Source organism: Ailuropoda melanoleuca, chromosome 1 (genome assembly GCF_002007445.2).
Source record: "Ailuropoda melanoleuca isolate Jingjing chromosome 1, ASM200744v2, whole genome shotgun sequence".
In the NCBI taxonomy this organism is placed as follows: domain Eukaryota; kingdom Metazoa; phylum Chordata; class Mammalia; order Carnivora; family Ursidae; genus Ailuropoda; species Ailuropoda melanoleuca.
The window spans coordinates 194,799,220-194,813,508 of NC_048218.1; the positions used below are offsets into that span (position 1 = coordinate 194,799,220).

The 14,289-nt window shown below is 44.1% G+C and overlaps 1 protein-coding gene across 7 annotated transcripts in view; it reads left to right on the top strand.

The window, feature by feature from the left end:
* The window catches only part of CALD1 (caldesmon 1), a 181,132-nt gene that overhangs the window by 100,275 nt on the left and 66,568 nt on the right, over positions 1-14,289 (top strand). For 5 of the 7 annotated variants that reach the window (XM_034672516.1, XM_034672520.1, XM_034672513.1 and 2 more), the window contains one exon: positions 9,036-9,249. The exons of the other annotated variants lie outside the window; for them this stretch is intronic. In XM_034672516.1, the coding sequence (XP_034528407.1) occupies positions 9,036-9,249 (214 nt within the window). The remainder of the gene's footprint in view (positions 1-9,035; positions 9,250-14,289) is intronic. 7 annotated transcript variants of the gene reach the window in all.

A 14,289-nucleotide genomic window follows, 5' to 3' on the forward strand; every position in this document is an offset into this window, starting at 1 on the left:
GGAAGCTAATCAGTCTCCCTGAGACCTATCAACGTTAAGAACTCCCAAAATCTAGTTGGTGGTACAGCAGAGCTTCTAGAATCTATAGTGTACTGAATACTCCAAAAAAGGCCACTCTGGGGAAGCCTCTGGCAGGACCAGCCAACAGGCCTTGTTGTTGCAGCGTCTCTCCTCCGCTGTTGTCCCTCTTCAACCCGGAGAGCTGATGACAAGGACTTGTTGAGCATCTGCTATATGCCTAACACTGTTCTAGGCTTTATCAGGAACAAAAGAGGTGTTAGGAAAAGTCCCTGCCAGCAAAAAGTTTATAATTTCTTTGGTAAGAACATGTATGTACACAGGAACAGTGAATAAGTAAGACTGTGTGTGCCCGTCTTTTTCTATCTATAGCTAGGTATCAAAATCATGTACTGATTCATGTGATCTGTTAATTACATAACAGGACACTACCTAATGAAATGTCTTTTTTTTTTTAAAGATTTTATTTATTTATTCAACAGAGATAGAGACAGCCAGCGAGAGAGGGAACACAAGCAGGGGGAGTGGGAGAGGAAGAAGCAGGCTTATAGAAGAGGAGCCTGATGTGGGGCTCGATCCCATAACGCCGGGATCACGCCCTGAGCAGAAGGCAGACGCTTAACCGCTGTGCCACCCGGGCGCCCCGAAATGTCATTTTTGTAATATAAATAGTAAACACTGTACCCTAAGTATCCAAAATAATGGTCTATTTTTCTAGTAATAAGAACAAATACATGCTTTAATCTAGGGCTGACCCCCTCCCAAAAAAATCTGGATTTGATTCCAGCTATAAAAGCCATGTGTAAATTTAATATCCAGATGCAGAAAGTAGACACCAGCAAATAAATTTATGATTGTGGAAATATTTAGATACTTTGAACAAGAGTGATACACACTGAGAAATCTGTAGCTTATGAACTAACATGCTTCCTTTGAAGATTTGGCCTTTTCTCTTACACTAGAAGTATATCCTTAGAGTCCTCATGATAGTTTCTTAATTTCCTTCCAGCTCAATTGTATCTATGGATAATAAATTGAACTTTTTTTTTTTTTTTTTTAGGGGTGGGTGGAGGGAGGGAGGGGAGAGAAAAAGAATCTTAAGCAGGCTCCACATCCAGCAATCTCATAATCTTGGGATCTTGACCCGAGGCAAAATTAAGAGTTGGATTCTTAACCAACTGAGCCACCCATGCATCCCACAAATTCTACATTCTAAAGTGTATCACTATGGCCTAAATTCAGCTTCCTTTGGGTAGAAATCATATCCTTCTTGTACGTACTTCTTTCCTAGAATTATATGAGGTATATAAAATTATTTTCACTGAGACCAGAACCAGGGTTTTATAGATGTGCACTAGCAAGCATTCGGTCAAACTGCTGTTGTTAGAACCCTGCTATTTCCAAGCACTATGTTATTGTTTTTTAAGATGTATTTCAAGCTAAAGGGCAGAGATGGAGTTGGAGGCATGATCCTCTTTAGATAGAAACTTTTCTCTCCAGGGAAAGAGAATAGTCTAGCTGGTTAAAAATCCCAGATTTTAAAGAGTTTAGAGAGTGGACCTAAATAATTGTTGCAAAAGAGTTTAAACAGAAATGGGGAACCTCACAGCAAGTTAGCTGGAGGGGCTGACTCCAGCACGACAACGTAACTATTTCTCAAATCCACGCAAACAAGAGTAGGCTCAAATATTCTCATCTTTCCTCCTGAAGTGCCAAAGGACAAAGAAATAAAGTCATATGTGGGGAGACTTCATACCAGTGGGGCTAGACAGTGGTTCTCAAAGAATCACTAGAATTCAGAGAAGCAAAGGGAATTTTAAAAGCCTAGACAAAAGGAGAAGGAACAGCTTTGTTGGGTAAAAACAGAAAGCTTCAAGAAATATCAGGCAAATGGTGGCAAATGCTAATAATCTTTTCACCGAACAAAAGTTCCCTTTATGACAAATGTTAGGGTGCACTGCACTGATCGAAGATGTGTGTTAGATTGCCAGTGGGGATATAACTAGAGGTCAGGATATGCTTACGGGGAAGAGCCCGCAGTGGAATGCTGGGACTCAAGGATTGGCCTTGAGAAGGAGAGAATGCCCACCTTTTCACAGAGTGGTAGGATCATGGTGAGGGGACTGGCATTTCACTATGAGAAATACAGAAGCATCAAGACAGAGTGAAAGGATGTCTCAGTCCTACACTCCCGTACTGATTCTTCTTAGAACCAAATACACATGGTGGTGGCATTGATGGTGATCCCACTAGGGTGGGACCAAACGTGGAGGGGGGAATTAGCTCAAAGAAAGTGGATCGATCACAGATTCGGGAGAATAGCTACCTCCAGGTGGGAAGGGAGAGAATGCTATTGTAAAAGAGCACACAGGGGCACTAATTTACTTTGAAATTTTTATTTCTCAGCCAGATGGTGAGCACACAGATGTTCATTATGATTTTCCTTATTCCTTTTTGTTTGTCTAAAAGATTTCGGAATAGGGGCACCTGGGTGGCTCAGTCAGTTAAGTGTCTGGCTATAGCTCAGGTAACGATCTCAGGGTTCTGGAATCGAGTCCCACATTGTTGCCCCCCCACCCCACTCTGTAGGGAGTCTGCTTCTCCACCTTCCCTCTACCCCTCCATCCCTCCCCCTGCTTGTGTGTGCACGTGTGCTCTCTCTCTCTCTCCCTCTTTCTCTCTCAAATAAATAAAATCTTTTAAAAATAAAAACAAAAGACTTCAGAATAAAATATAACTTTAGGGATGCCTGGGTGGTGCAGTCGTTAAGCATCTGCCTTCAGCTCAGGGAGTGATCCTGGCGTTCCGGGATCGAGCCCCACATCAGGCTCCTCCGCTGGGAGCCTGCTTCTTCCTCTCCCTCTCCCCCTGCTTGTGTTCCCTCTCTCGCTGGCTGTCTCTATCTCTGTTGAATAAATAAATAAAATCTTTAAAAAATAAATAAAATATAACTTTAAAAAGGCACAGAACACTTATAGCTGTTACCCATGTATCTTCAATCAGAATCTGCCTATGGGTATCAATAGAATCACATTACTAATAATATACTTTTTAATGCTATCTGCTCATGCAGGATGACCACCCCACCACCAATTAAAAAAAAAAAAGTCCTCTCTGATTATTTCTGGAGGTCTGTCTCACATAAGCTCATGCACCACGTACAACCTCCCATGGCCCCTTGCTGCGATCCCTATCCCAGTGAGGTGCTGGCCCCCGCTCTGCCACCAAGTCATGGGGCCCACCCTGAGACCCTGGGCCTCTGTGTCAAAGGCACCGTCTGGTGTCCTTGTGCTCCAGACTTTCAGGCTACCAAAGCTACCCCATTCTCTTCAGCCCTCCGGAATTCCAGAACCAGGCTGTGCTCTGGACAGGCGTAGGAATGGTGACACTTCCTCTGCTCTGTTACCCTTTATCACTCAGGCACCAAAACTTGGCCTAGACTCAGCAAACGCGTTGTGGAAACAGCTTCAGCTTCTCTGCACTCCCCCTTTCCTCAGGGCACAGACATGTGGCAATGGGGTTGAGTTAAGGGACCAATTCCAAGGAATGTGATAGCCAACCACTACCCAGACCCCCATGCAGATCGCCCCCCCTTGACCAGCTTCACCACTGGGTCACACCCAGACGCATCTCCATTCCAGTGGTGGACACAACAAAACTTGAGGCGAGGCCACCATTCACATCACTTACCCTACCATTTTGACTCAATTATAGAAAAAATAAATCCACTTGGTCAAAGTAATTATTTGCTCATTATGAAGCCACGTGCACTAATTCGTTTATGCAACACATATTCCAGAAGGCCTGCTCTCCGCCAGGCACTGTGCTGACTGGAGCAATAGGAGGGCCAGAAAGATGGCTGAGACACAGTATCCCTCCTCAAGGAGCTCGCAGCATAGCAAGTGGAGCAGGAATACATAAGCACACTGTTAGTACAGCCTAGAACCTTGAACTCCGTGTTGCCTCAAATAGATAGACTTCCCAGGTATTGAAATTCAGGGAGGTGCTCTTTGAAAGATCTTTTTCTCCCTTTTTGAAATCAGGTTTTGGGTTCCTCAGTTACCAAGACGTTCGACAAGAAAAATACAATACAGAATATGCTGGAAGAGTTGAAAGATGGGCCTCTGAGAACAGTATGAAGCTCTCTCTGTGAAGGTCAAATGATAACAACAAAACTAGCTTCACAATAAGTGCTGGAAATAGACTTCACGAAGCGACAGATCTGGAGAGGAAGGAAAAAAAAGTCCTGGATTTAGCACAGAAATGAATGAATGATCTCTGTAAGAGATGCTATTATCAATGCGAAAACGATGTTAAGATGTGTTAACAGGAACGTGGCAGGCAGCACTGGGCCTTCAGCCAGGCACATTCAGCCTTGGTCAAGCCTTTATTATGTCCAATTTTGGTTTCCTGCTTGAAGGGTTGTTATAGTTCAGGCTGATATTAAAAGAATGGAAAATAGGCACTGGCATCTAGCCTAGAAAAGATGAGGCTATGGGATGATTTAATACCTGTGGCCCTGATAGAGATAAGTGGATTTCTATTTCAGCAACAGGAAGTGTAGTTCAGTAACAGAATAAATTGAGCATAAGAGCGATTAAACACCGGGGCCTTGATCACAGGATGTCATCTTTGAAGTATAGTTCTTCAGCCCTGCTGCTTGCAGAGTACTGCTCACTTTCTATCTCGTATTAGAATTTTTGTATGCATATCTTACTTCCCTTTGGGGCTGACTGTCTCATCTTTGGATCCCCTACAGCAGGTCCCTAGGTGACTGGCTCGTAGTAAATATTCAAATAGTGTTAAGTGAGGAGGGGCAAGGGAGGAACCTGTTGGGACAAACTACATGGCCACCGTTATAAGGGAGATAAGAGAGTGTAGCGCCTGAGACCTATTACAGACCTACAACAGATCATGCAGAGAATCGTTCAGAGAATTGTGTCAGCAGAGGCCACAAGGATACTAGTGAAGGACAGGTTGTTGCACGAATAGAGTAGGGTGAGGGTAAATGATGACTTTCCATAGCAGTCCATTCATTCCTCCAGCCCCAGCCAGCCCACCACAGATCCCTAAAGGAAGACACAGCCGGAACTAGGAAGACATTAGCAAAGACACAATGGGGCAGGAGAGGCAAGGAAAAGGCGCTACTGGAAGGTCGAAGGCAGAGGAAAGAGAGAAGAGGAGTCTGTAATTTCTGCTATGGGACCTGGATAAAGAGAGGAGTATTTCATGGCAAGATTTCTTAGGAGGATACATTAAAATACACTATCACTGGACAATACAAAGCAATCTCGTTCAAGTGCACATGTTCAATGCTGTGGGGGTAGTGAGATGCCATGAGCTGTGGAGGGAAAGCTACAAGGGGCCCATGGACAGTAGGAAAGAGGGTCTGCCTGCAGATATGTGGTTAACCCCTTCCCTTCCATTCCTTTCCACCCCTTGATGAGCAGCAGTCTAGGTAAGATGTTGCGTCTAAGGTTATAGAGTCATGAATTTCTTTATAAAAAATATTTTTCAAGAGGCTGTTTTAAAAATTCCCTTTAAATTATTGAACTGTTGCCTCTCAAGTGAGTAGATGTCTTTGGGGTTTGAGTTTCTTTAGGAAGTAAGTGACTCGTGTGTGTGTGTGTGTGTGTGTGTGTGTGTGTGTGTCTAAAGTGCATTAGGGCAGTACACAGGCGCTTCCCGCATGCCTCTCTTTTCCCTAGGGAATTGTTCCAAGGTAGAAGCTGTTCTCAAACAACCATTGCAGAATTTAAAGTCTGGAACAGATCATGTGGTCCAGTCTCCTACCTCCATGAAGTTAAGTTATTGTTTTAAATCATATTTTATTAATAAAGGACCACCCTGTGGTGGGAGCTATTCCCTTCTATCGCACTGACCTCCTTCGAACCTTCTCAGCACAGGATCTCTTTGATAAAAAATTAAATACGGTTTCCAGAAATGAAGGATGCTATGAGGAATTTGAGACTGGCCCAGACTTCCATTTTCCCTAGAAGAGTCCTGAAATGTCCTATGTGTGATCCCCACTATCTTGCTGAAGGATATGACTGCCTCAGTTGTTCATGGTACCAGTGATATAATCCAGTTTTCAGAAACACCAGTCCTGGAAGCTGGACGTTGAGTACCCCTGTCTGTGCTACAGGGTGAAAGCACGTATGCCTCCTGGTCTCTGCAGGAACACAACGCTGTTCACAAATGAATCTTTGGTACGTTCTTCCTAATTTCCCTCATCTCTCCTCTCCGGCCCTAGCTAGCCAGACCCCAGAGGGCTACCTGGAAGTTGTTGTCTATGCCAGCCCTGCTCGTAGCTCATGAATCACTTCTCTCCCCTCCTCTCCAATGCATCCAATCTCCCTTTCATGGGCCTTTGTGCTCTTCCTATTCCCCACTGGTGTCTGACCCGGGTCCAAAACTCACCTCTCTCTTCACTATCACCATGTCAGTACCCTACTAAGTAGCATGAGTTATGACACCTGCTAGTTTTACTATCACAAATTGAAGACAGACAGCTACTTCCCAGATGTATTCCATTAATAATAAGGGGCCAACAAAGAGTGTGCACGATTTCCCTCTTCTTATCTTTACAGCTAGGGAAAGAGCTTGGTGGATAGCCCTTACACAGCTTGCCATTAGCATACTTTTAATATATGAACGTTAGCATATCAGTGGAAGATCACTAAATTCTTGCTCTCCTTCATGGAAGATAAGAGGTGTGTATGTGCTCTAAGAGAGTTAGAGAGAGAGAGAGAGAAAGGGAGAGAGAGAGAGACAGGACTGCCTGGAAGAATCACAGAATGTTTTTCTAAGCTACTCCATTTTATGAGCTTGTTTCAAATATACCAAAACTATGCTTGCCACTTCAAAATTGGAGTGTGTTGGGCAAAGGGGGAAATCAGGAGGTGAAACGAATTCCCAAGGGCAAATGAGTCCCATAATCAAGTATATTAGTTTTCTATCACCGCTGTAACAAATAACCACAAACTCGGTGGCTTTGAATAGCACAAACTGATTATCTACCGCGCTAGAGGCTCAGAGCCCAACACAGGTCTCACTGGGCTAAAATTGAGGCGTGGGCAGGGCTGCATCCTTCTGGAGGCTCTCAGGAAGAATCCATTTCCCTGCCTTTCCAGCTTCTAGAGGCTGGCCTCGACCTTGGACTCTTGGCCCCCTTCCTCCATCTTCATCGTCAGCAACGTGCATCTGTCTCCCTGACCATTCCTCCGTAGTCACATCTCTCCCTGACCACAGCCAGAGACAGTTCTCTGACTTTCAAAACCCATGTGATTAGATTGGGCACATCTGGAAAATCCAGGATAATCTCCATCTCAGTGCCTGTTACTTAATTACATCGGCAGATTCCCTTTTGGCCGTGTACCTATTCATAAATTCTGGAGATTAGGACATGGTGTCTTTGGGAGGAGCATCATTCTGCCTGCCTCAGCAAAAGCATGGAATTTTCTGAAGGGAAAGAAAGTTAAATGGGCAAACTTTGGTAGAAAGGGGAATAGCAAAATGACTCAATGCGTGTTTCTGTCTTAGCTCTGGAACAATCAACTCAAGCCAAGTCAGTGAGTATGCTATCAAGGCTCTGTGTGAAGGCAGACATCGCTGTATTTTTATGAGTGGCTCGTGCACTTTATTTAGTCAACATATGTTGACTAAATATATATATCAAAGATATATATATATAATCAAAGAGATATTTAAATGTGTATATATCATGATATATGGAGATAATTAACTTTGAAATTCGCTAACCTGTATTTACTGTAGAAACGATGACTTTGATGACAGCATAGTATTTAAGCAGGAAAACAACCCAAATTTTCTAGTGACTTGAAATGACAAGAGCATCAGATCTAACCGAATTAAACCTCTTCAAGTTGGGCACAAGAGTATTTGCTGTGGCTCTGCTCCATGGCATTGGGTGCCCTGTTTAAATGCTCTCTGCTTCTGAGCCCTTGTTTCTGACAAGAAGCATCTCAGAGATGTTTTTCATTCTGTGAAGGGGCTCTCAGTGTGTGCAGCTGAATGCTTCTCCCGCTCTTTATCGGAAGAATCATCTCAACCCTCTGTGGTGGAGATCAGAGTTGTTCTGCTTGTTAGACAAAGCCCGTCTCAGCGTTCTCCAGCACCAATCTGATCATTGCCTGTTGGAGATGAAGAAACGCATTCATCACTCAGGCCCAGACAGAGAGTCGTCTCCAGATGGAATCAACACCACCCCCTCCTCAAGGGCTGGAATTTGGTTGCTTCCCAGACTGTTGCTGACCAGGCTCTCTTGCCTGGCTTGGCTGATGAGATCACCACACCAGAGTGCCGTGGTTACGGACTAGGCCGGCTGTTGCAACATGTTCTAGGCAGGCCTTTGCCCTCATTTTACTGAGGGGCATGAGCACCAAACACCCCATAGGATCCAGCTGCTCACTGACAGGGCTGTCTCTCTTCTCCCCTTTGCCTTTGGTTTGCATTTTTATATCCTGCATCCATCTTTCCCTGGATAAAAGGGATAAGAGGAGTTTCTCAGATTTGATTTCTCAGTGGGAACTGTTTGCTTTGGAAAGCACCTACACCGATGCTAATTGAGAACAGAACTCAGAATGAGGGCCTGAGAACTGCACCCCTGTGAACTTTTTGGTGGGCTGATTTCTGCTGATCTCTTCTGCATTGGATTGTGCAGGCAAGTGATACCATGATCAACTATTTTCCAAAAGGCTGCGCACATGGATCAGTGTCCTTTCTTTTGACTAGTTCTCTACCTTGGAATAATTATTTGTAATTAATCCGATAAGGGCTTCATCATGAAAGCTACTGAGAATCCTGGCCCCTACTACCCAGTAAAAACAGTCTGGAAATCTCCAAGCAGTCCTTGCCCTTTACAGTCTAAACAGGATGGGCCTCTATTAGAGAGATTACAGTAAAAAATAACAATCAGCTCTCTGATGATCCGATGCGGAGGGAAAGGGTGGGGAGGAGTAGATTTGGCAGAGGACAAGCCCAGACTTTCGTCACAGGGACAGACCAAAGTGTTAACACAAAGGGAGAACACGGGAGCATCCTGCACGCTGCATTTCAGCCACAGAAAGCATGGCACCTCCGGGGGCCCGGCCCACGCCCTGACCGCCGGGAGGGTCTCAGCACCTCCAGCAACCCGCCGCCCCTTCCAGCTGCCGACATGCTCGGGGGATCCGGATCGCAGGGAAGACGCAGCCTGGCCGCGCTCTCCCAGTGAGTGCTCACTTTGCCTCTTCGGTTTACGTTTTTCCTTTCTTCTTTCTTTCTTTTTTCTTTCTTTCTTCCTCTTCTTCTTTTTTAATAAAGGAATTGTTTGAAAAAGAAGAAAGAAAAAAAGAAAAGGAAAGGAAAAAATTTAATTGTGGGAGGGGAGAGGAGAAATGAGGCAAAGGCAGGCGGGCGGTATGTAAATTTCAGACCTGTATGAAACTTTCTGGTCTAAACTTTATGATTGTTCTGATTGGTTTTCCTCGTTGCCATTTTTATGGTGGTTTGTAGACCATTTGCAAGGGTTTATACCTAGGCACGGGGTTTCTCTACTGCAAATACTGATCCACAAAGTATTGTGTTTCTAAAGATCTGCTGTTAATTTAGACCTGAGCCCTTTGCTCAGAATGATCCATTTGCAGGAATCAGAGATTTTGGCTAAAGCACACATTGCCCAATCCTTAAAGTCAACAGCCCAAAGCCCTTAATATACTGACCATCTGACTGTGACCGACCAAGATTGAGCCCACATGCAATTGATCAGGGAATTGTTCAGATAACAGGCTCCAAGGTTGAGGATCATGAAACCGTGGAATGTTAAAGCTACAAGGGCCTCTAGGATTGTTTGCGGCGATGTTCTCATTCTATAGACAAGGAGATGAAACCCAGAGGGGTAACTCAACTTACCCAAAGCCAGACAACAGTCAGTAACGAAGCCAATGTCTTTGTAGTCGCATGCAGGGCCCTTTTCATGCTGGTGTTTATGAGGTTTGGAAAACTGACTGGGTCTTGGGAAAAGGTACCGCACAAGAGTGAGAATACCAAATGGCCTTTCAGTAAATCTTTACCATTTTTGAGAGTTTTGGCACCAATTCAGCATGACAATTGTTGTTCCAGTTGTTCCAGCATTTGTGCAACAATTAATGAAATAAACAGAGGAACTCAATGGGGTCCTAAAAACGAGACCTACCTCCACCACATGAGCAGATCTCTTGGGTCACCCCTTTCTGTAAGTGTGATCACTCAAGTGTGAGAGCTCCAAGGGGTTTTAGAGGTTATCTCTAGAGGCCAGTGGTTATCACACTAGTTGTTTGGTTTTTTGTTTTTCTTTTTTTAGCAAATCTAATGTTACAAGGAATTCTGTGACATAAAGGAGATGTTCTGGTTGAATGGGTGGGTTTGGAGCTAGAGCTCCTCAACCCTACGACACTCCCAAATCATGCCCCATTGCTTACCTCTGCTCCACTCCCCGTCTCTTCTCCACCCCAACCCACTCTGCCCACTCCACCAAAACGTCCTTGGAATCCTGGATCTCCATGGAACAGTTTGGAAACCACTGGTCTTGTTTAATTCCTTTATTTCAGATGAGGAAAGTGATGTACACAGTAGGGAAGGGTTTGCCCAGTATTACACAGCTGGCCAACAACAGAGCCTGGAACGCTGGGAAAGAGCCCCGTCTGTGTGCCTGCACATGCACGAATGTCGTGTGTTTCTCTCTCAGCTCCCAAGTTCTGACTTTTCCCACTCCATCATGCCTGTGGTTCTGTCAGTTTACTTTCTCCATATCTCTCTCACTCCTCACTCACTCCATCATTTCCTGAGTTTCAACAGTTATTGCCTCTCACATGGATGATTATAATTGTCTCTCCTCTCATCCTGGCCTCAGTCTCTCTTCCCTTTCTGATCCCTTCCCCTCCCCCCTCCTCCACCCACCTTTGAGGATGGAACCCCTTCTCCCTACTGTGGAATTTAAAGTTCTCTACAATCTGGGGTGCATGGGTGGCTCAGTCAATGAAGCGTTTGCCTTCAGCTCAGGTCATGATCCCAGGGTCCTGGGATTGAGCCCCATGTGGGGCTCCCTGCTCAGTGGGGAGTCTGCTTCTCCCTCTCCCTCTGCCTGCTGCTTTGCCTTCTTGTGCTCTCTCTCTATCCCTCTGTCAAATAAATAAATAAAGCCTTTAAAAAAAAATGTTCTCTACAATCTGCCTCAGTATCCCTTGTCATTTTGACCTGCCCCTGCTGCAGCTGGGCCAGACCACTCACTGTTCCCCAAACTCATCATGTGCAGGCCACCTCCATGCCTTGGTTCACTGTTCCCCACACTGGAACACTCCGTGTGCCCCCGTCCCCTCTTCTGAAATAAAGGCCTTATACAAGATCAGGGGTTCCTGAACGGTTCCATGGAAATGTGGGATTCCAGAGAAGTTTTGGAGGGGTAGGGTGAGGTGGGGTGGAGAAGTGATGGGAGTGGGGTGGGGTGAGAACACCTACCTCACCTGGCTCTAACTACTTCCCTCCTGTCCTTCAAGACCCCGATCAAATAGTACCTTCGTCCACAAACCTTCCTCAGTTCTGTTTTGTCTCTACGCTAGGAAGTTATGTCCAACCTTCTATGATTAGCCTTGTACTAAAGTTGGGGTGAGCATGCCTGTCCTCCCCACAATAGATAGCAATTCACTTGCTTTGAATCTTTGAATCTTCAGGTTCCAGCATGGTGCTGATGCAAAAACAAAACAACTTTGAATGTCCTATTATTGGGTACATCAGACTCAGTTTATCCAAATTCACACTTTTCATTTGATTCCTTTGAACACAGGAAGCTTCTGCACTTTTTGCTTTGAGAGAAATATTAGGTTAAATGCCTAAACAGGTGCCCAACAGAGTGATTTCTAAGTTCTTTTACATTTGCATCAGATAATTTATCTGACTTTCATTGCCTGCAGAGCAAGATTGGCAGTATTTTTTTTTCTATGAGGCATGTTAAAATCCCTGAATGCCAAGACCTGCACAGAGCCCTGTTATCTCCAGGGGAGATGTGAATGGCCTCTCAGTTCTTTAGATTTCAAGGTGCTGTGTAATCTGCTCCTGGTGAGATTATTGAGAGATACTGTCACTTGCAACCTAATATTTTCACCGCTACTTTTCTCATTTCACTAAAGCCCTCACAAAGTCTCCTGAAGTCAGAATTTCACGTTTTTTATAAATATTCATGCTTTAGTCCATTAAGAGTTATGTTTGTCATAAAGAAGTATGCTTTGATGTATCCTGACGATGAAAGCGTTTTGTTCCTGTGTCACATTTGTAACAACTATGGAAGAGAATATAAGGTTTAAAACCGTGGAATCCAAAAAAACATAGGAAATGAGTCCCACTTTATGCTGCTTTTCACGGGCCTCCCAGCCCATCAAAAATGGCTTTGCAGAGGCAAGTCAAGCTTCAGTGAGGAGAATGGGGTCAGGGGAGGTGCTCCTCTGCCATCTGGAGGCTCATTTGCTCCTGGCATTCCTAACTGGAATGATGAGGATGCGTCTTTCCCATGGAAACGCAGCCTTGCTTCTCTGTATTAGCTTCAGATACATCTCGGGCTTAAAAAGGTGCTTGTGGGCTGGCCCGAGTTCCCAACTGCCATGTATAATGATGTTTGAAGTTCCAAAAACCAATTTGCAAATTAAGGTTTGGAAACAAGCTTTTCATAAATGTAAGACTGCTTGGATTCATTTCCAAGCCTAATTGAATTTTTTTTTTTTAAGATTTTATTTATTTATCTGACAGAGAGAGACAGCCAGCGAGAGAGGGAACACAAGCAGGGGGAGTGGGAGAGGAAGAAGCAGGCTCCTAGCGGAGGAGCCTGATGTGGGGCTCGATCCCAGAATGCGGGGATCACGCCCTGAGCTGAAGGCACACGCTTAATGACTGCACCACCCAGGCGCCCCCCTAATTGAATTTTTAAGAGGAGTCTTTAAAAATCTGTAAACTTTATTCATTTCCATGCATTCATTGAACAAATATTCATTGAAGGTTTTCTATGCCAGTTAGTGGTGCTGGACTAAGCACTAAGAACATAAAAAAAGGACAAAACACAGGTTCTGGCTTCACAGTGATCTAGCCTTTGAACCTTCCACCCACTGCAGGACTGTAGGAATCTTTTCCCAGCCCTCCCACCCTGCACACCGTGCACATTCCCCGGTCCACTCAGGGCTGTGGCTGCCGGCAGAGCAGTCCGGCTTCCTGAGCAGCGTTAGCTGCATTAGTGTTTTCCTCTGACCATCTGAAAGAAATACAAGTTTCTTTTAACTTATACTTAAAATAAGTACAATAAACTTAAGTGCATTTTGTGCCTCAGTATCATATGTATATACACCTACATAAATGTATTTGAAACAAATAATTTACAAAACAGTACATACTCTTACTATGTACAATGCCCTTGGATTAATTAATTTTTTTAATTAATTTATTTGGGAGAAAGTGCCAGTGGGGGCAGGGGCAGAGGGAGACAGAGAGAGAATCTCAAGCAGACTCCACGCTGAGTGTGGAGCCCGAGGTAGGGCTTGATCTCGGGACTCTGAGATCACAACCTGAGCCAAAGTCAAGAGTCAGATGCTTAACTGACTGAGCCAACCCTGTATTTCTCCTTTTTAAAAGTTTTACTACAGATTACTCTTCTTTTCAGCTTTATTGAGATATAATTGACAGATAAAATTGTAATATATTTTAAGTGTACAGTGTGGTGATTTAATATGTATACATCGGGAAAGATTCCCCCCATCAAGTGAATTAACACGTGCATCACCTCCCATAATTACATTTTTTTTCCTTCTTTCTTTTTTGGTGAGAACACTGAAGTTTTACTCTGTCAGAAAATTTCAGTTCTGCAATACAGTATTATCCACTCTAGTCACCATGTTATAGGTTAGATCTCAGACCTTATTCATCTTATAATATAACTGAGAGTTTGTACCCTTTTACTAGCCTCTCCCTATTTCCCCCACCCTCCAACCCCTGGCAACCACCGTTCTAGTTTGACCTGTTTTTTCTCTCTAATTCCACGTATAAGTGATTCCACACAGTATTTGTTTTCCTCTGTCTGGTTTATTTCACTTAACATAATGCCTTCCATGTTGTTGCAAAGCGCAAGACTTCCTTCCTTTTTAAGGCTGAATAATAATCATATATATATATATATATATTACATGAAATATATATATGTATCTCAATCACAATTTCTTTATCCATTCCTCCATCAACAGACACTTAGGTTGTTTC